Genomic DNA, 23869 nt, shown 5'->3' on the forward strand with positions numbered 1-23869 from the left:
GTAGTCCTTTCATATTAAATATTTGTAAAATAGCTTTAAAATAATTTAAATCTTCGTTCAAGAAGTCATTTAACACAAACACAAAAACACAAAAACTGTATGTCATGATGAATTATGAATGAAATGTCACAACATTCTAGACAGACACATACTACACTCTTATATAGAACCTTAAAGAGTTCTGTCAGACGCTTCATATATAGAACCTTATAGGGGTTTCCATCATGGGATTATTTTAGGGATTTAGTTATTAATTCATTAATTTTTTTATTTTCATTAAATTTTATGAATTACACAGCTCATAAACAGACTTTATCACTAGAAAAAAAATTAAATAACCTGATAAACATGAAAGTATTATACATCATTTAAGACATTTCTCTTTATATAGAAGCTTTTTGGCATAAAGGATTCTTTAAAATTGAGTCAAGAACCCTAGGGTTCCATATAGAACCCCACTCTTCTGTAGTGTAACTCTTTTAATAGTTGCACATTTTAAATTCTTCATTGAATATTTGAATTCTGTCCATAACTGTTAAAAATAAGAGCCACTGGAGGATGTACTGCAATGCTATTCGCGGATTATTTCAAGCCAGATCTTTGTACTGTGTCATACAACCACACTGCTTTTCTTGCATCAGTAAAGCATGACCGTATCACCATGTGACCAAGATATGTTCCCTGAACCGTTAATTTTAGCAGAGCAGTTATTCAGAGCATGCCAGTGTAAAGCTAGCCAGCAGAGGGAGAGAGATGATTCAGATCCAGAATAAGCAGGCTTTAGTAGCTGTTGAACAGAAACTCTACACCTGAGGGTATCTGACACTTTTTAAACACAGAGACGATGTGGGATCACGCACTCGTTTGTCATTATGGTAAGAGAAAGACATCAGCGGGGAAGATGGACGATGCAGGGCTCAACATTCCAGAAAACCTCCAAGTATCTAGAACCACAGGGGCTGGCGGCATTCTAGACTATTGCGCATTACCATGACGTGAAGTAACCACAGTACTGAGAGCAATTAAAGAAGACTTATTTTAAACCAAGGCCCGTTAGTTTCATATTTCAGAGAGAGAGAGAGAGTGAGGTGCCCCAGGAAGAGTGACTTCCTAAAATGCAACGCCAAGGAAATCTTTATATCGTTCACTTCTCTATCATTCATATTTCTACTTCTCCAATAATACAGTATTATCTGCCTTTCTCTGTCACCTATGACAAAGAGAAATAGGCATTAGTGTAGATTGACAGCTTTTTGGTTATTTAGATAAATTACTGCTTTGGTTTTGGTTCAGTATTAGCATTCTATAAATGTGTTAGATGTCTACTAAATGTACTGTATGATTAAACTGCATATTAATACACGTATGCGTTAGCATTATTACATGTCAGTAGGCCTGTAATATTCTAGACTGTAGTCTATGGAATGCAGCAGTAGCTTACAGGCTAAATTCAGAAAGTCCAGTCTTTGGGACTCTATTCTGAGACACTCATGGAGTAAGTCGACATATATGAGACTCAATGTCTTAAAGCAACCAAAATGCTCATTAGGATAAAGACAATTTATACAGTCAACATGTTTCACTCATCTCATTTTCCATTTTTCTTCACATAATTGTTCATATAACTTTTAATTCTTTAAACCAGTCATCACAGTTTTCTTCAAATACATTAAACTGTTACTATTGTACAACGAAAAGCAGGACGAGTTTAGAATTGCTAAAACCCAAAACCCCAAAAATAGGCCAGTGGAAAATTGCTCGGTTTATAGATAACAAAAGAACCCTTTTTGTTAGTTTCTGTTCATATAAATACTCATCAATATTCATTTTGTTCAACTCAATTATGATGTAACAATATGCCATGTGTCCTCTTCATGCATTGTTAATAAGCGCTCTCGAAACACGTGCATGTGTGCCACTAACCTGGAAATATATTTCACTTATTCAGTTCATCTCAACCCAATTTACCATTTTAAAAAAAATTTAGATTTTTGTTATTTATTATTGAGTAGCACTGATTACTATAATTCATTATCATAATTGGTTAAATTATCTTCCAAATGAACAACAAACACATACAACAGACATCTACAGTACATCCGAAACCACTTCCGTCGAACCACACTCACCTATAGTGGTCTGACGTTTCCTCTCGGTTCCTCAACGATACTATAGTGTCACCTGGACACCAGATCCCACCTGGAGACCCCTAGACACCCTGCGTCCGTGTATGAAAATCTGAGTGTATGTTTGGAGACCAGCTCCAGTCTACTGTCCGGTTCACCTCAAAGTGATGGAGGGCAGAGACAGCTGGTTGTATTTTAGAGGCCCCTACCATTACCCTCCTCCTCTTTAAAAGATTGCCAGTCTGCTAGGCCTTTTTTTAGATAAGCTACTCAACATGCCCTTAACCTGAAGTCACAGAGTGACAGACAGACAGACACACTGAGGGGGAGAGGCACCCTGCTGTCTGAGAGATTTTAGGGTCATTCATCCTTGGCTTAAATAAAATGCACTAACATCCAATTTCATCTCTTTAAATTTGCATAAACATTAAAGGAATAGTTAATCAAATAAAGAAGATTCAGTGAACCCTTTCATTCTTTTTAATTTTTGTAAAATCTACAAGCAAATCTTTTTCATACAATTACAGCTCATAGTGACCACAGCTGTAAAGCCCCAAAAATCAGAAAAAAAATACATAAATGTATCTTTAAAGTAGTCCATACAACGCATCTAGTCTTCTGAAGCCATTAGATTGATTTTTGTGAGGAACAGCTCGCTGATAATCTCAATAAACTAAAGAACCACTGAGACCAGATAACTGAGAGGAAGATAATCAGTGAATAATGATTTCAATTTCGGACTGTTACTTTTAAAGACTTGGAATGTAGAGCACAAGTCATATAGACTACCTCTATTCTGTTATGTTTTTGGAGTCTAACAGACATGGAAACTATGAAAGTTGTATGGAAAATTCTTCGAAAATGTTCCTTTTGTGTTCCATGGAAAAAACAACATACACGTTTGGAACAACATAAGGGTGAATAAATAATGACGAACACAATTTTTAATGACAGAGAACTTTCTCCATTTGAAGGGGATCACAGGAGGTGACAGCGACTTCAAAGCTATGATTAATATAATGCATTTACAGAAAGAACTTACATCTGTTTGTATGTGTTGGCGTCATATTGAGGATTTTGGTCACTCAAAGTGACAGAAATGGCAAAAAAACACTTTCAACAATTTCAATATAAAAATACTCATTTACAGACAGTAGAGAACTGTATAACGGAGGTACCAGCCAATTATTTTAAATAATTCTACAAAATGTAAAATAATTTGAAATTCAACTATTGTTTAAAAATGACTATATGGCTGGCTTAAAATAACCCAAAATAGGTCGGAAATTAAAAATCAGACACATAATTACTAGAGAAAACAATAATAATCAAAAAGTGAACATTTATTCATAAGCAATTTAATAAATGTTTATTGTTTAATTATTATTCATTAAACTTATTAATAAATGTTCATTTATTAAACATATTAATAAATGTTAATTTCCAACATACTGTGGGTTCATTTTAAGCAAGAAATACAGTCATTTTTAAACAATAGTTGAGTTAAATAAAACTACCCAGCAGGTTGGGCAAACATTTAAATAACATTTATATAACATTTGTCCATTGTCCATTTTTTGTTTTTAACCCAGCATTTTTTAGAGTATATATATATATATATATATATATATATATATTTTTTTTTTTTTTTTAATATTATATATTTTATTATTTACAACATTTTAAATAATGATAGCTGAGCATCTGTTGTGTTTACTTTTGTATTCGATGTCACTTTGATTTTAAGAGCCAAAATTGTTCAGATGAAATAGATTTTTGGCCAAATTTATGCTGTGTGCTTTTTATATGGTTAGAAAATTAGTCTCTTATAAAAATTTAAATACAGATTTAAGGTTGGTCTCTTCAAAGAAGACAATCAGCATATTATTGCTGAAGTGAATGTGTAAAAAAGATATAGAAGTTTAAATTTACTGTAAAGCAAATGTACTGTACTAAACAGTGTTTATTTTATACAAAATATATATTTTACTAAATAATGTTTACTTTAAAAATGCTATAAAATCAAAGCCGTGTGTCTAACCAAGTTGTGTTCCAAATTTGAAGTTGATATCACAAAAATTGAATTTCCTATGAGATTTTGTTTAGGCGCTGTACCAAAAATAGCCACCACTGAATTGTTTTATGTGACAAATTAATACATTTCTGTCACAATATCACAAAATATGGAACCTTGAGTCTCAGACCTTTCCAACAATGTGTTTTGTAAAGATTAGAAAAAGTTTTGATTATAAAATAGTTCAGTACATTTTGTAATATGAAACATGACACCGCACACTACAGGGAGGATTCCTCTAAAAGGAATTTAAGTACTGTTTCCATGGTAACACAATGTCCAATTTCTAAATGGTTTTCACAGGATGAATACTGAGGGTGTAAGCTTTCAAATGATACCTAATTTATGATGATTAATAAAATATGTGATAGGAAAAAAAGCAATAAAAAAGAGTGCCAAGCATCCCGCTACTTGGGATAGCTAAGGGGTTAATAAAAAGAGAGAAAGTTGAGAGAAAGAAAGTGGGAGACTGAGGAGAAAATATTGTAATGATATAATCATAGCAATCAGAATTTCCTCCTTTGCTCCTGGACAGCACTAAAGCCATGCATCAGAAGTGTCAAATGATACCAGATACCAACACTCAAGAGAACGCAGGGATGAACATCAACATTTCCAGAGTAGGATATGAACGTGTGAATGTGGAGTGGTCATAAACAAGGTTATCTATTTCAAAGACACGCTGATAGCCCGATTTAAAGAATGAAAGAGGGATAACAAAAGAGAGACACACGTAGACACTGACCATACACAAATCAGCTCACCTGTCAAACAAACCTATTAAATTACACAGGCCTCCCACTAGCATACTATTGTCACTGCATTTCAAAACACATATACGAGCATTGTAAAATAAAGTTGGAGTATAGTAGTACTTTTAAGACTATATCCTGTATCTGATTAAACTCAAAGTAACAGAAGTAAGTGCCTTAAGAACAAGACTGCAGCAGAAGTCCAAATACATGTACAGTACATACACATACATGCATGAGCACTAAAGCTGAAGTCTGTCATCACAGTTGTCATCATGCGAGACAGCAATGTGTGAAGTCTTTAATCATGTCACTTTTACACACACACACACACACACACACACACACACACACAAACTAAACTGTCACAAACATGTAAATCACATAAGAAACAAGATATCACAAATTGTTCAGTGTAAAATTTCCTGAATCAGACTTTTTAGAGCCAAACATAAACATCTTTAGGGTGAATTCAAAAATTCTGGTGTTCAATTTAAAAACACTGAGTTACTGTAGCATGAAAGCCAAAAAATACTCACAGTTTCCAAAGTTTGAATCCTGATTTGACATTTTTTCCCTTACACCACTATATTTGTCTGCAACTCTCCTGCTGGATGAATGTGAACCACTCACTTCCTAGAGAGAGACAGAAAGAGAGAGAGAGAGAGAGGCAGGTGTGGTTAAAGAACACCTTCTAGTCCGTGTTTCATTTGCGTTCCACGAGACATTGAACAAAAGTTCAGAACAGAGAGACTGTGTTGAAGCGTGTGTGTGTTTGTTTAGTCTATCATTAACAGTATATCAACAAGACTCAGTTTTGTGTTATATAAGCAAGAGTTCACCTGAAGCTTGAAAGCTGTCACCAGGTCAATAGTAATGGCCTTGAAAGAGGAACATGAATGGGGAAGGAGATAGAGAACACTGAAATAAATGGCCAACTGTAAAACATATTTGCATACAGAAAAAAGGAAATATATTTATATGGTACGTATAAATGTACATCCAGTGTGTACATCATTTTGACATCACTGTCATCAAAAGCAAACATATTCTGCCATGACACACAGCTCAAAACTAAAAACCAACACTTTACACTGAGTTTGAGTTAATAGTCAACATTAATGCATAAGTATCAAATTGAGTTTAAGCGAAATAATAGAACATTTTACAATATTTTAATATTTGATTTATTTTGTTGCAAGTATCTGAACAGTTCAAAGCTGCTAAATTTGCATAGTCCATGCATGCATTAAAGTGTTAGTTCACCCAAAAATGAAAATTCTGTCATTAATTACTCACCCTCATGTCGTTCCACACTCGTAAGATTTTCGTTCATCTTCAGAACACAAATTAAGATATTTTTTTATAAAATCCAGTGGCTCAGTGAGGCCTCCATTGCCAGCAAGATCATTAACACTTTCAGATGCCCAGAAAGCTACTAAAGACATATTTAAAACAGTTCATGTGACTACAGTGGTTCAACCTTAATGTTATGAAGCGAAGAGAATACTTTTTGTGCGTCAAAAAAACCAAAATAACTTTATTCAACAATATCTAGTGATGGGCGATTTCAAAACACTGCTTCATGAAGCTTCAAAGCTTTACGAATCTTTTGTTTCGAATCAGTGGTTCACTTATGACATAACAAAGCCTCGTTTACTGAAATCACATTGGCAGTTTGATACACGCTCCAAACCACTGATTCGAAACAAAAGATTCATAAAGCTTTGAAGCTTAACATAACATAATTTACCATTTTATTTACAAAATATTAATCTATTAATCGACATGCGTTCACGAGAGCACCACGACGCATCTGTGTTGTGTTGACATGAGAACAGACGTTGTTGCCTGAACACGCATTGGAAAGTGGTAGTTGCGTAGACTGTCAATGGAGGGACAGAAAGCTCTTAGACTCCATTAAAAAGATCTTAATTTGTGTTCCGAAGATGAACGAAGGTCTTGTGGGTTTGGAATGACATGAGGGTGAGTAATTAAAGGGTTAGTTCGCCCAAAAATGAAAATAATGTCATTAATTACTCACCCTCATGTCGTTCTACAGCCGTAACAACTTCGTTCATCTTCTGAACACAAATTAAGATATTGTTGATGAAATCCGATGGCTCAGTGAGGCCTCCATTGAGAGCAAAGCCATTCAAACTCTCAAGGTCCATAAAGGTGGACCTCTATATGGGCCGATTTCAAAACACTGCTTCGGAGCTTTATGAATCGAATCAGTGAATCGGAGCGCCAAAGTCATGTGATTTCAGCAGTTTAGACGTTTGATAGGAGATCCGAATCACTGATTGGAAACAAAAGATTTATAAAACTCATAAAGCTTCATGAAGCAGTGTTTTGAAATCGGCCCATATAGATATTGTCCTTTTTTGGCGCACAAAAAGTATTCTTGTCGCTTTATAATATTAAGATTAAACCACTGAACTCACATGAACTGTTTCAAATATGTTTTAGTACCTTTATGGACCTTGAGAGTTTGAACGTCTTTGCTCTCAATAGAGGCCTCACTAAACCATCGGATTTCATCAACAATATCTTAATTTGTGTTTCGAAGATGAACGAAGGTCTTACGGTGTGGAATGACATAAGGGTGAGTAATAAATGACATTATTTTCATTTTTGGGTGAACAGGTCTCCCACTAGCATAATATTGTCACTGCATTTCAAAACATATACATATACAAGCATTGTAAAATAAAGTTGGAGTATAGTAGAGGTACTTTTAAGACTATATGTGATTAAACTCAAAGAAATTTACAGAATGTCTGAGCTGAGCTTATTGGATGGGGACCAGAAACATTTAAACTCCAAAAAAAAAGCCTTATAAAAGTAGTCCATATGATTTATTTCAAGTCATATAATAACTGTGAGGAACAGACTGAAAATGAAAATCATGCTTTGAAAATCGTGCTTGATGGCTGTGGTAACCATTGAAATTAACTGTATGGAAAATCATATCCTTGTTCCACAGAAGAAAAAGTCAGTTTACAAATGACATGAGGGTGAGTACATAATTTTCTTTTCCGAGTGAACTTTTCTATTAACCCTAAAAAAAAAACATTACACACACCAGCTATATATACAGACATCACATGATATACATATTACACACATACACAGTAAAAACCGGATGAAACTCTATTTTTCGCTATCTAGTGCTCTCTTTCCTTTACCACCTCTCTGGCTGTTTTGTTTTACAAAACAATTTGCAAATCAAATCAGAGAGAGAGAGATCAGCTCTTCTATAATACTCATGCAGCTGTAGTTCAGAACATCAGGAAGGGAAAATCAACACTATCCCACACATGCTAATGCAGACACGCACACACTGATTGTGTCATGTGGAGTCGCATTTCACTATTCAGCTCATCGGGCATAAGACGCACACACAGAGTCTGTCGAATACTGAGCCGAGAGGTCAAAGTTCACCCTGCCCAGCAGAGAACAGGTGGTTTCATTTACACACACTGAAAGGCTGAGTTTCACTTTATCAGTTACACGGCAAGTAAATTAAAGGCTAACTACTGTAAATGAATTCTAATAAACAGCCGTGCGTGTAGGTTTCTCATGTTGTCATCAACGTCACAGTGCTGTCAAACACCTTGATTGTGTTTTCAAATGCACAGATATTTTGGCAGAATTTTAGCTGTCAAAAACTGTAGGGTGAATTCAGGTTTTTTCACTTTTCTCAATGGCAAAAAGTGTCCAACCTGAATTCACCATAGTTACGCAGTTAAAATTTTACCTGGATAAAGATTAAAAGAGCTGTGAGTTAATTCACCTGAACAAACTTCAGATAATAAATGAGATATGATCAGATTCTAGTCATTTATTTCCTAAATAGTATGTGTATTTTTGTGAATCTTGTTTATTCTATCATTCATGAAAGGAGCATGTGGAACGTTTCAATCAAAGTTTGAAAACCAAAAGGATTTACATGTACAAATCTTGCCAATATTGTGTGTCCCTTAGTTTGTCCTTATATCAGATGGTCATACGGTACTTTGATGCATATAATGGTACTAAATGATACCATGGTATTTACATGGCATTCCAAAGTACCTCAAAGAATACCATGGGACTACCATCATAGTGTTCAAAAAACATGATGTCACCAAAAATCGTGTCCAAAATGACAACAACATGGTATTAACATGGTACTTATTGTGTTTTTTGGGTAACTATGTTCCCATTTTTGGTGGCCTGCCCATTCAAAACAGCCTGTAAAGTGAAATAATATCTACTGAGCTTATTGAACATAAAAAAAAATATATATATTGAACAGAAATTGATGAACATTAGTTGCAAGCAGGTTTATTATTTAACTAAATCTAAAACTATTAAAAACATTTTTGTCAACTGAAATAAAACTGATCATTCAAATATTAATAAAAGCTATATTAGTCTTACAGTCTGCGCTGATGACTATATGTAATTTTGAGTAGCCCCGCCCCTTTTCAGCGCTGCGCTCGTTGTCTTTTGTCTTCCGGTTTGTATTTCCACAGCGATCTTACGTATTTATGAATGAACTGCTCGTTTTAAAATCTTCACGGTCTACTGACATTTGTTAAGACGTGCTTTAAACATTACAATGCTCATGATAACTTTCATTAACTCTACAACAGGTAAATCCACTTCACCAGCTAATTATTCTTCAACAGCGATGCCATAGAAATATACAGAGCTACCGCAAAAACGGAAGTTCAAAGACAATATTATTAAAGATGGCGGCGCGCTTGTTTCTCTGGATCTATTTAGAACCGTATCGTCCTTCTTTATTCTTTTAATCTTTTTGTTTTTCAAAACAAAAGTGTCAGCACACTCACAACAGGTAAATGATTTCTTTCTTAAAATGTCTATACATTTTAAATAGAGGCAACAATCATATTATAAGACCAGGCAGATAGAGGAGTAACAAAAAAAAAAAGTAATAAATGATATATAAGAATAAAATTAATAATACTAATATTAATAATATGAAGATATTGATGAAAAATAAACTTTTTAAAAAGGTTATTTAAAACAGGTTACCCCAATTTGGTACTGTTTAGAAGCATTTTTCTTGAGAGTATATGACATACTATACTGTATTCATCACAGTACATTTGCTCATATTATACAATGGTCAAAATACACAAAATTGGAATGATGATTACATTGGAAATTTTAATATGTTGAATCACTGAGCTAGAAATGTCCTTGGTTTTCATTTTTGAAATCTGGTCACCTACGTATGTTTGTGTATGTAAGGGGATTTCCTGTTTTTGTAAGCGCCACTGAGAGTCTCCCATTACTCTCCTGTCTCTGTGATAAGTGGACATATTTAAACATGAGTCACTGACCTGGAGTTAGAAAAACAAGCAGGGCAGCTCGCTCTCTCTCACACACATACACTCAAACAGATATATAGCCATCTTCTTGCTAACACAAACAATATTCCCACCAACAATTTTAAAACAAACTGAGAGGCTTTTATGCACACACACAGGAAAGAAAGCATGATGGATGGTGGTTTGTAATCAGAACAAGGCATGAAGACATGGTATGATTACCACGCGCACCTGAGATGACACAAGAACTCATACCGAACATCCTGTGACAGTGCGTGAACATCTAAACATCTAAATATCTGAGTTATTGTCCCCAGGCCTTGACCGACAGTTCTGTTTTTCTTTTCTTTTTTAACACTAAAGGCAGCCAGAAACAGTCACAAGGAGCTGCTTTTAGCCTGAGCTCCACACATAGCGCAGGGATAACTATAAAAGAGTGAGATGACAGCACCTAATACTTTCTACACTTTTAGCAGTGAAGTTACTGTGTTTGTAGGGTATATTTAGCAGTGACGGGGCAGTTGTTAACTGTCAGCTATAGCTTGAGTTCATGTCTATTCAAAACTAAACGTAAAAGTTAAGCTGTATTGACATGTGACAGCGCTGTTGAATACTACAGAAAATAATTTTGACTTGTTTATAAAAACAAACAAAATCAGTAATACTTAAAAGTAATATACTTACAATGGAAAGTAGTACAAGTAGTATAAATCATCCTTTTAGTGGTGGGACTATTTTAGGCAGATGAATGTGTTATTATGTATTACCAACCAATCCCTGTGGGTGGGTTTGCACATATCACATGAAAGTTACAGATTTTATTAGCTTTATGACAGAAAAAATTGGATATAACTTCGCACAGACAAGGTTAGGAAACAGTTTTATCACACTAATCTCAAGTTAACATTTATAATGTTTAAGTGGCTTTACCCTTGTCAAAAGAAAGCTTACTTTTAAAAAGAGCACTTGTTATGTAAATAATATAATTTAATAGAAGTATAAACTGAATGAAATGTGTTTGGGCTCTTAATTGCATGTTAATTGCAATTAAGTGAAAATGTATTCATAGTTTAAATTTATATTAAATGCAATTAGCTGAACTTTAAAGTGCTTATTTGACTTTAAAGTATATGGTTATACTGACGAATCTGCTGACAAGCATTTATGGTAAACTTAAATATACTGTCATTTCTATTGAAACTTGAATATCATGTATTTTTTATATATGTAATTACACTTTTGTAATGATGAAGTTGCAATTTAGCACGTTTAAAATGTTACCTTTAAATGTAATATTGAATAATACACTACAGTTAAAATTATAGTTAAGCACTTTACATGTGCTTTAGTATGTTAGTCAACACATCAAAATAAGTGTATATGTATATATACTGGTAACAATTTACAATAAAGTTCATTAGTTAAACATTAGTTAATGTATTAACAAACGTGAACTAACCATGAGCAATACATTTGTTACTGTATTTGTTAATCTTTGTTAATGTTAGTTAATAAAAATACAGCAGTTCATCGTTTATGTTAGTTCACAGTGCATTAACTAATGTTAACAAATACAACCCTTGATTTAGTAATGTATTAATAAATGTTGAAATTAACAAAGATTAATAAATGCTGTAGAAGTGCAGTTCATTATTAGTTCATGTCAACTAATGAACCTTATTGTAAAGTGTTACCTATATACAGTACTTTGAAGATTTTAAGTAGTGTACACTAGTGAACATTCAATATAATTAAGCACACTTCTTTTTCACAAGGGTATGAAGCAGTGTTTGACATTTAGACTTTCATTGTGAGCACTAATGTACACAAGATTTTATTGGTTTTTATAGGCAGAGGGAAGTTATTTTTTGTGGTAATCGACAGCATGTCACAAAGCTGTCAGCTTGTACTGAACCAAGAATATTTCTTCAACTTTGCCAGTACTCATGCTGATAAATAGCAAACCTGTAGATATGATTGACTACCAATACCTAACCAGCACTAAATACTAACCAGCATGACCCAGAACCATTATGGGAATTCATGATGGATTATACTAGTATTTTCACCAGGGTGTGTGAAGTGTTTCACCCTATTCCTTGAATTCTGAACATATTTGCTTGAAAGGAAACAAACAGCGAAATTAGATCAGCTCAAGCACTGTGAAGATATTTGTTTATATTGAGACCACATATCCAAACAATGATTTCAATTACTCCATTTGGATAAGAAGCATTCTTTTCCTTGCTGACGTTTTAGGCAGATTTATGAAGTTTTAACTGAATAATTATACTATGGGAAAACATTGATTAGGTATCATTTAGTTCATTATGACAATAATGCAGTATTAATATAATAGCTACTGCAGGCAGAAGCATTACATTTGCTGATAGTGACCTCTACTGGATAGAATGCACAACAACATCTCTGGGCCAGCTGAAGAGTTTAAGAGTGTTATCTAAACCTTGGATGAACCTAAATTAAAATCCAACTAGACTTTAAACAGGATGTGAGGATTTGTATTCCTTTGTGTTCTGAAGTGGTTGATGAATAACAGGAGAAGGATTTCATGTCTGAAATGAAAGTTTCTCAGTCTCTTTCTGACAGCCTTTAATCATGGTAGTCTCTCTGTATACCCTAACTGAGTAATAATGAATGAGAGAGACAGAGAGAAAGACTCAAGTGTGTATGTGTGTGTGTGCGTGTCTATGCAAAGGGATCATAAAATATTAATAACCCCCGTGGGGTGGAGAGGTCAAGTTTCAGATAGAAACGATAGATGGATCTAGCAATCTCTCTCCTCTTCCTGTGTTTATCTAGCCAACAATTAGCCACTCAATCAGGAACACCATTCACTCATTCTGCTCTTGTCCAAAAGCCCCTCAGAATCGAGACTCAAGCATCCAGTCAGACAGCCAGGCATGTGTTTCACCACCAGGATGAAGAAATCTACAACTTAAAGGGATAGTTCACCCAAAATGAAATTTCTGTCATCATTTACTCACCCTCAAGTTGTTACAAACCTGTATGAATTTCTTTCTTCTGCTGAACACAGAATAAGATATTTTGAAAAATGCCGATAACCAAACATTTGATGGGCCAAATTGATTTCCACAGTATGGGAATAAAAAAAAAAACTATGGAAGTCAACCATCAACTGTTTGGTTATCGACATTCTTCAAAATATTGTCAGCAGAAGAAAGAAATTAATACAGGTTTGGAACAACTTGAGGGTGAGTAACTGGTGACAGAAATGTCTATCTTTCTAACTATCTGAAAGTCACATACCAAGTATTCTAGATTACTTCTTTTTTCCTGTAAAGTTCAAGCATTATGCATGGAGTACCCTGGAGACCCTTACAAAAATATTCAACAGTGGTTTCCATCAAAATACCATAGTTACTACAGTTATTGCTGCTGTAAAATGACTAATGTCCTATACTTAATTTCTTCACAGAGGTGATAGGTAATACCAAGTTATCACCATTTTATTGTAGAGACAGTTGCTGCCAATAACCTTTTGCATATTATCCTCCATCTTGAATGGTGAGTGAGATAAGAATGTGTCTGTTCCAGATCATAGAGCAGAGAAAATTGTGCATCATTAGATATTTTTGCAGCTGATATTAAGTTTGAGACAACTGACTTTAGACTTTTTCAGTTAGAGAAAAATGCAAGGCCAGTTTTTAAATGTGAACCTAAAATGTAAGTACTAATGCTCCATTTTAAAGTTGTAAATTTGCAATCTTTACCAATATGTGACAATATCCCAGTACAAGGGCGTCATCTTACTACAATACATACTCAAAGTACATACTAAGTACATACTTTTTTAGTGCACAGCATAAGTATGTAAGTTGGGATGCGACCAATTGCTCACTAAGGCAGTATTTTGCCTGCATAGACCCTGACTCTTTCTTACAATCGACTCAAAGTTAGCATTCGGATCTGCCTCTGTCCAATCAACAGGCAGTGGTTTGAGCCAAGTCCCCACCCTACATTTTTTTCATTTTGATGTCATAATATGGAAGAAACGATCTGTTGCTACTTCCGTTACATCCTAATGTATTTTAGGCATTGTGACATTTTTTTTTTGAGAACTAATGGGAGAGAAATGAATCATTGCTAGGCTGATGATGATCTCTTACTAAAGAGCATTTTCTGTGGTATTCTGCAGAATGGATGTACACATGGTGAAGAGTGTTAAACTGAGCTTAGAGTACTACACTCCTACTGGTAGCTGATATCAAAATAGTATATAGACAAAAATAGACAAAATATTTACATTTTTTTCTTGCTTACACACTAAAGTGTTACTTGAGGCCCACTCAGTGAAACCATTCACTTGTATACATAATCTTCAGACCAAGTCTACAAAACTGCAAGCACAATGTCTACATTAGACACATCATTCAAAAACAACAGCTCTTGTGTTTCATTTGGAAAACACTGCCATTCAAATGCCACACTCATTTTCTGATTACCAATGATCATGTGTGAAAACACTTATACATGTGTTTTGAGAGAGAAAAAATTCATTTTCACCCTTGCATTTCTGTTTATTTTGTAAATATATACTGAATATGCATACAAGTCATGTCACCTTTATTTCTATAGCACTTTATACAATACAGATTGTTTCAAAGCAGCTTCACAATAGTAACAAATTCAAATTCTGCTGTAAAGCCAATAGTGTCATTATACAGCTCAAGTCAGTTCAATGTTCATTCAGCTCACTTTAATAACTGTAAAGTCAATCAATCAATCACCTTTATTTATATAGTACTTCAATACAGATTGTTTCAAAGCAGTTTTGCAGGAGTGCATCAATTGTGCATACATATACAGCGTATTTGTGCACATACATGTATGTTTGAGTGCTATGACAAGCTCCTGTACACTACACTTTTTCACATATGGGTATAGCTCCATGAGTTAAAATAGTTTTGAAGTGTTTGCTTTTGCGAGAGATGTGTCATGTTTTGTTGTGTCTGTGTTTTGTGGTTTTGTGTGTAGAGTTTAGAGAAAAGGAGCAATAGTTTGAGAAACTGAGTGTACGCAGCTTTAAAAACAAAACTGTAATAATAAATGAACATGCAAGGGCAGTGGATGGTACACATGATATACATCTGACAAAATATAACTGGCCTAGTATCCTTAGAACATGATGGTCATTATCAGTGTTGAGGAAAGTTACTTTTAAATTGTGTTACTCCCTAAAAAAGTAACTAATTGCGTTAGTTACTTTTTATAAAAAATAAATGTGTTACATTACTTTTGCATTACTTTTTCTCACTTGGGCTGGGCTTGCTTGTTTTGTTTTTTTAATAACAACAAAAAAAGTTCTATTTTTGGCAAATGTTTTTTGGCCCTTTCACACCAAAGGTTGAAGGAAATGCATATTTACGCCTGTACAGTAGAGGGGCGCAGCTCAAACAAACCTTTCAGCTGTGTTGCCATTCTGGATTAAAGAAGAATAGGATACAGGTGAATGAAGTTCAACACTCTTATTTCTAAATCTAATCTCAAGTAATTTTTGCTTATTAGTATGGTTGAATTGGATCACTGAATGTCAGCAGCAAAGATATTGGTTAATAAGTGAGATTAAACAGTATATTTATGTAATTTATTACAGGTTTGCATAAAATTCTGAGATTGCATTTCACTGTTTTTATTCATTTTGAGGAAAACTGAATGTTTTTGTGCAAGTGAGATGATTAAGTGCATGTTCACATTTAGTCTAGAACTACAATAACCATCATGTTCACACAGCGCACACAACACCTCTGCACTTTATTTCTCTCAACATGGGGACTGGAGAGCTGTCAATCAATCAGTGTGAAAAAGTAACTTGCTTTACTTTTTTGAAAAAGTATCTTAGATATTTTGTTGTAAATTGAAAAAGTAATGTTACTTCACTAGTTACTTGAAAAAGTAATCTGATTACGTAACTCAAGTTACTTGTAATGTTTTACCCCCAACACTGGTCATTATTACAATTCAATAACATTAAACCTATTCTTTTGAACTCGCAGGTTTTGTTTGTGTGTGTGTGTGTGTGTGTGTGTGTGTACTTGCAAGTATGAGTAAAACCAAACCATGCTAAACTAATTAGTTCATTCTTTCTTTCTCTTTATATGTCTATCTCTATATCTCTCTCACTTTCTTCTGTTGGTTTTACTCTGCCCACACACACACACTACCCGCATGCAAATTATAGGGTTATTTATACGAAAGCCAGTGTTGCGGAAAGAACCCCCAAAATAAGTTTTAAATAACATACTGAAACATTTTGTGTGTGTGTGAAAGCATGTCAGCGCACAGTTGCTCTGCTTCCCACAAGTTTATTGCCAGTAGCTGCTTCTGTTGTGAGTGTCTGTAGCTTTGTTGTGTACGTGTGTGTGTGCTGACGCACATTCTCTGTATTACCAGATTGTGCAGATTGTGACCTTTCTCTCTGTCTCTCTCTCTGTGAGCTCACAACAAAATTTAATTTAAGGGATTAAATGTTCCTATGTAAAAAGCCAGCAAAACAAGAGCTTTCCAGTGCAGAGCAGTTTGCCAAAGGTATGAAGACACACATTAAACTGATTTGCTCTCTTAATCTACTGTCTCTATTCATCTTTTCTTACTCCTTTCATGTCTGCTATTTCAATTTTCATTCTTGTATCACTTATTTCTCATTCCTGTCTCATTAATTTTTCATTCCCAGCCATCCCATCAGTGTCACTTCACTGAACTGTGACTGTTGAACACTAAACTTTCAAGGCCGTTCTTCAAAGGTAACTTTCAGTAGCACAAACCTGGGAACCACTTAAATAGTTACCCTAATGAAAAGACCAACATACAGTAAGATTTTAATGCTGGTCACCAAAATTGTATAATTATAAAGTTAATACTGGTTGACCAGTTTCACCAGATAAGTTGTGCTGGTAAACAGCTTGGCTATATTCCAAACTAGACCAGATAAGCATGAACCAGCATGGGATATCATGCCAGCCTAAGCTGGTCTTTTGAGCAGGCTATCCTGCCAGTGATCAGGTTTTAGAAATTGGATATGTTGGTTTGATAAAACAGCTGATTAATCTGTAAGTATGCTTTGGAAAACAGAAAATCCCAAGTTTATTGCAAGTGAAACCAAAACTTGTCCAGAGAAAGAATGGGATCCAGGTCACTTTACTTTTCCTTTCAATTCATTGTCTCGAACTATTAGCACAGCATTTCACTTTTGAAAATGACTTTACAGAACTAGAAAGCAGCAATGCTTTAAAATACTTATATACCAAAACCTGATTAGGGGAAACAAACTGATGCTCACAAAACTCAGTGATATGTATCTCTAGATATCTTCTGCCTGTTGTCAGACTGGACAAGATGCCAGATGTGGAAATGCATATGGATAAACAATACTATTTCAAAGTTTGGAAACAGTAAGATTTTTATTTATTTATTTATTTATGTATGAGCAATTTGAATTATTTTGATTGATTGTGCAATTGGTTGAAGAGTTATGATAACATGAATACAGTTGGGTTTGATGTGTTGGCAATGACACAGCTGGTTTAATAATTAATTTATTAAATTGCCCGTTTTATGTACCCAAAATGAATAATATCTCATGTTTAACCACTATAAGAACCAGCGGCAAATCCCCGAAGCACTGGCCGAGATGAAGCTGTTCTCGGCGGGTACACGAGCACTGAGCGATCGCTGACGGCCTGGAGCTCGCATCTCCGAAAACATCTAAACAAACTGTAAAATAGGCACTATGTTTAAATATTTCAGGTCTAAACAACTACATTCTCACCTAAAAAAACCTCTTAAAACTACAGTTTGTGGTACAACAAGTGTAGTATTTGTAAAAAATACGGTGGATTTGCTCAGCCGCCATGACAGTCGCTTCAAGCGGAGTGATACAAACGGTGATAAGGTGTTATCAGTAAAATATTGCATGGCTATCAGCCAATCAGATTCGAGAACCAGAAAGAACTGTCGTAAATGTATTTATTTATTTGCACTGTTACAAAAAAATCTATTTCAAACAAATGCTGTTCTTTTGAACTTTCTATTCATCAAAGAATTTACAAAAAAAATCTATAATGGTTTCCAAAAAATATTAAGTAGCACAGCTGTTTTCAATGTTGATAATAATAAGAAATGTTTCTCGGGCACCACATCAGCATATTAGAATGATTTCTGAAGGATCATGTGACACTGAAGACTGGAGTAATGATGCTGAAAATTCAGCTTTGTTCACAGAAAAAAATTACATTTTAAAATATATTACAATAGAAAAAAGTTATTTTATCAATTAATCCAGCCCCGGTGAGTAAGACCTGCTTTCAAAAGCATTAATAAATCTTACTGACCCCAAACCTTTACTGGTAGTCTAGCTCTCTAACCTGTGAATGTGCTTCAAATAATGTGTGTTTTTTAATCATGTCAATCATGTTAATCAAAGTTAAGCATGTCTTTCAGTACAATATCTGTTACTGTTAGCATATAGGCACTTCATTTTCAAAAAGGATCTCGTAGACAGGAGACAGTTGGAAGTGAACAAAACAACAAAAATGTACGAAAACAGATCATTTAAATACCAAAGAATGATGAGGGGAAACAAACAGACCCAAAAACAAATGTGAGTATATGTATCTTCATCTATATGTTTTAGCCACCAGTGAAATATCATAAAAACATCATCCTAATTCACACACTCGTTCACTTCATTAACAGACAAACTCAAGAGCTCATAATTTGTCTTCTGTACATTCTCTCATTCTTTCTTTCGCTCTAAGACTCACCACATGTTGCGCCGTCGGTTTCTCAAACATTTGCTTCAGACTGCTGAGTGGGATGTCAAACTTCTCAATGCGCCTGTTCTCCTCCAGGTCCTCTTTAGCGTCCACAGGCCGTAGGGCGAGAGGAGATGAACAAGCGTACTCTCCTTCTTTCAACACCTCGGGTCCATTTCCTGATTGAGTTTCCATTGTTCAGGAAACCAGATATTCCAGCCTCCCCCACGAGAGCAAAGAGGACCACTACTGAGAGAGTGGACAGAGGAAGAGAGACACGGTGAGAGAGAGGAAAAGAGAGCGAGAGAGGGATGTGGAGGAAGGACTGCGTGGCACAATTGTGGTGTCTAGGAGGCCGAACCAGACGGACAAACCGAGGACAGCCTTGAAGGAGGAGAAATAGAAAGAAAAGAAAAAAAAAACTTCTCTGTGAACTCATGCTATGAATTTCCTTCCAGTAAACACAATCACACACACACACACACACAGAATGCCAAAGTTAAAGGTTTCAAAAGCATTGCAGTTCAGTAAAACATAATCACACACACTCCTGCCAACAGGAAACAAACATCACCCCTGAACAAATCATGGAAACTTGACCACAGCCCTCCTCACAGCTTTGACACCAACACCCTTTCCTTTCAGCACACACACATTTCCTAAAAAAAAGAACCCACCCAGAGACTGTATCCTGCACACAGCCATAAAATTCCCCAAAACTTAAACTTCCCCAAAAAAAAAAAAAAAACTACACTGAAAAACATTTGGCGTAGGATTTGCTAGTAAATTTCACAAATAATTACAAAGAAACGGCAAGTAACATTGAATTAAACAAAATTTTGAAGTAGAAAGATTGAAATAGTTTTTTCTTGTAAAAAACATACTTCAATAATCTTCACCTTCATTGGAAACCAACCCCTTCCCCGCCCCACATGGTTTTTGCTATAGGGACTTAAATTTGTAGGTGATTCTCTACAGAAACATTTTTTATTATAGCTAGCATACTGGTTGAAAGTCTCCTCATATCCTGATACCATGTTAAACACATTTTTATAAATATATACCGTCTGTGGAAGGCGTAGGACCATAAAATGTTCATCCAATTATTATATTCGGTCCAAATAATATGATATGATGTCCTACCTGCCTGTCAACGGATGTTTTTATACCCTCGCGCATTCTGTTCCCGCAGACATCATACGTCATCAGCGCGTTTCATGCTATGCTGAGTTTATGGTTTATACAGAAAGATCTCAGTCACGGAGCACCGCAAACCAACAGCAGCCACCTTTTACAGTTCCTACCTAATCAAAACGAGCTTATTCTGCATTCACATCATAACTACCGTAATTAAGAGATGGCAACCCGTGACGTTCTAACCGGAGCTGTTCAGTCAGTCTCGGAAATATGCGTATCCACAGTATCAGCACCGAAATGAATCTGCAGCAGTCAGGTACAAGCGCTCTAAATTGTTTACGTTCATTATTATTGTATTGTTATGTGCTTTGAGATATGAGCTAGTTTAACGCCGTCTCTTGTGATGCTTTGCCGATAGCTCTGTGTGTGCGCGTTCTTGTGTTTTGGGGGAAGCGTGGCTTTGGACGGCGGGATGGGATCGTATGCTTTCAATGCTGCTAGCAGGCTAACGTTAGCATGTCCCAGATCACTTACTGCAACTTTAAAAGAAAAAAATAAGATGGTATATTGTGATTTACACATTAAAGCTCACAATTGCGACGTATAAAGCCAAAATTCAAAGATTTTAGCTCATAATTGCCACTTTTTTATCTTTAAAAAAAAAAAGTATTTGGTATGCGTATGATGAGAAATTAAATCACAATTACAAAAGTGACAACATCATGGTGTCAATAACATTTATACCAAACTCCATTTGCAGTGCCTCATTGCCATACTGTAATCCATCCTTGCATAATTAGAAATATATTAGGTACAATTTAGGCTCTATTGTTAGTATCTGTTTACAATAACTGATTTATAATTTTACTTGTATCTCAAATAAAAAAATAAAAAAATGGATGTTTAAGGGGCAACCATTGTATTGTGTCCTAACCAGGCATGACACAAAACGTTTACAGTGACAATATACAGTCACATTTCTGTTCAAAAGTTTGGGGTCAGTTACAATTTTTTTATGAAATTAATGCTTTTATTAAGGAAAACTTTCAGATCCTTCAGAAATCATTCTAATATGCTAATTTGATACTCAATTATCAATGTTGGAAACAGTTGTGCTGCTTAATATTTTTTATAACCTGTGATACTTTTTTCAGGATTCGTTGATGAATAAAAATTTAAAGAACAGCATTTATTTATTTATTTATTTTTTTTAAGGAAATGAATACTTTTATTCAGCAAGAATGTGTGAAATTGATAAAAAGTGATATTAAAGTGATATTGTTAGAAAAGATTTCTATTTTGAATAAATGCTGTTTTTTTTTAAACTTTTTATTCATCAATGAATCCTGAAAAAAGTATTACAGGTTCCAAAAAAATATTAAGCAGCACAACTGTTTCCAACATTGACAATAACTGAGTATCAAATCATGAAGGATCATGTGACACTGAAATAAATAACACATAACAATTGCTGCAATAAAAATATTTATTTTACATAGTTACTAAATTAGAATTAATTGAATGCGGAAAAAAAAATCATGTTATGACCAAACAAAATGTTTATATTTATGTTACATTTTATATAAATATACATTTATATAAATTTCCCAAAATTTCCAATTAATTCCCATAAATTCTCATAAGTTCCCATAAATTCCTGTTAAGTTTCCAAATTGGTATACTTCTAAAATTCCCCAGGTTAAGTTCCCGTGGAAAGTTTCCGGAAATTTACTGGAAACTTTCCACCCCTTTGCAACCCTAAGGACACATTAATCAAAAATGACAGTAAATACATTTAATGTATTACAAAAGATCTAATTCAAATAAATGCTGTTTTTCTGACCTTTTTTCCACAGAAATATTAAGCGGCACAACTGTTTTCAATATTGATAATAATGTTTAGAATGATTTCTGAAGGATCATGTGACACTGAAGACTGGAGTAATGGCTGCTAAAATTCAGCTTTGCGTCACAGAAATAAATTACATTTTAAAATGTATTAAAATAGAAAACAGTTTAGTTGTAATCTAATAATATTCTGCATTATTACTGTTTTTAACTGTATTTTTGATCAAATGAATGCAGCCTTGTTGAACAGATTTCTTTTTAAAAAATTTGTAAAATCTTATCGACCCCAAACTTTTGAACTGTAGGGTATATAGATTATGGTATACAGTAGAACTAGATTTTGGGCCAATGAGATTCACAGTAGGTGGGGCTGCCCAGTGGAAATAGATATCAGGCAATGGACAAAACGTCTTGTCATGGTTGCAGCTAGATATGACAAAAACTTTAATGAGTTTTTTACATGGAAGAGATTTCACATTTAGTTTTTTTTATTGTTGTTTAGGTGAAGGCTTTAAATAAGCCCTTTGGGTTTTCTGCTTCTCCCTGCACAGTATATGGATTGTATTTTTGTTCTTATTGTATATATTTTATATTTGTGCAAATAAAACTAAACCAAGCTTTTATCGCTACATTGTATCACTTTGCGCCTGGTTAAGACATTGTGTTACTCTCATGCGTATTTCAGTTTGTTTTTACAAACAGTTGAAATTATTTCCTGTGGTAATCAACAGCATGCCATAGATGCTGTTGATAGAGCTTAGCTTGTAAGCAGAAAACAGTCTGATGCTGTGCTTAAACTCATTCTTATTGTGAACAGTTTTATCATGACTGTATTTATCTTTCAGGAAATGGCCATAGACAGACGGATGAATGGAGGAAAATCATTATATATATAAACCAGTGGGAGGATTCTGTGACCAGCATTACTTAAGTAAATGAATTCCATACAGGACACGTTCAGACGGTTGAGTCATGGATCGGAGACAGGTGAAAACATATGACCTAGATTCACACGCTCTTACCTTCTGCTACAGTGGATGCTTGTACTTCACTGAGGAGACTGTAAGAATGTCTGATGAGGCGAAAAGATGGAGATTGCAAGTACAGAGCAGGAGAGATAATGGAAGAGAGGGAATGATGGGGTCAGGTTAATGCAAACTAATGATAAGAGAAGTAAGACACGACTGTAAGGAGAGAGAGAGGAGGAGAACGTCACAGAAATGCATTATTCAACCCACAGAAACACAGCTCGCTTACAGGCCTGTCCACTCATCTTACATACAGAACTACACACACGCCAAAATACAGAGAGAGAAATGTTCGTGGTTTAATAGCACACAAACATAACTGCTTTATTTTGCTGATAGCAATATTTCTTTTATTTATTTATATATTTTGCACAGATCCCACATTGTGCTTTGTCTCTGAAATTGGTCTACAATACTCAGCGAAGCAGCCAACTAAATCCAGAAAGTTAAAGGATAGTTCACCCCAAAATGACAATTCTGTCATAATTTACTCACCTTCATGTCATTCCAAACCTGTATGACTTTCTTTCTTCTGCTGAACACAAAAGAAGATATTTTGAGAAATGTCTCAGTGTTTTTTGTTCATTCAGTGGAGTCAATGGTCACTAAACTATGACCAACATTCTTCTAAATATCTTCTTGTGTGTTCCACAGAAGAAAGAAAGTCAATCAACATTGAAACGACATGAGGGTGAGTAAATGAAGACAGAATTTTCATTTTTTTGGGTGAACTATTTCTTTATTTTCCAATAGAAATAACTCTC

General features: G+C 34.7%; 1 protein-coding gene across 7 annotated transcripts in view; it reads right to left on the bottom strand.

The window, feature by feature from the left end:
• Positions 1–21342, bottom strand: part of xirp2a (xin actin binding repeat containing 2a) — a 39065-nt gene extending 17723 nt beyond the window's left edge. Inside the window, exons 1-2 of one of the 7 annotated variants that reach the window (XM_051897004.1) lie at positions 19102–19996; positions 5492–5588 (exon numbers count right to left, since the gene is read on the bottom strand). In XM_051897004.1, coding sequence (XP_051752964.1) covers positions 5492–5588; positions 19102–19287 — 283 coding nt within the window. In that variant the 5' untranslated portion in view covers positions 19288–19996. Of the gene's footprint in view, positions 1–2129; positions 5275–5491; positions 5589–5794; positions 5860–19101 lie in introns of those variants that run through there. The other 6 variants (XM_051897001.1, XM_051897000.1, XM_051896999.1 and 3 more) reach the window with 6 other exon arrangements.
• Between the last annotated feature and the right edge of the window lie 2527 nt (positions 21343–23869).

Source organism: Ctenopharyngodon idella, chromosome 6 (assembly GCF_019924925.1).
Source record: "Ctenopharyngodon idella isolate HZGC_01 chromosome 6, HZGC01, whole genome shotgun sequence".
Taxonomy (NCBI): Eukaryota; Metazoa; Chordata; class Actinopteri; order Cypriniformes; family Xenocyprididae; genus Ctenopharyngodon; species Ctenopharyngodon idella.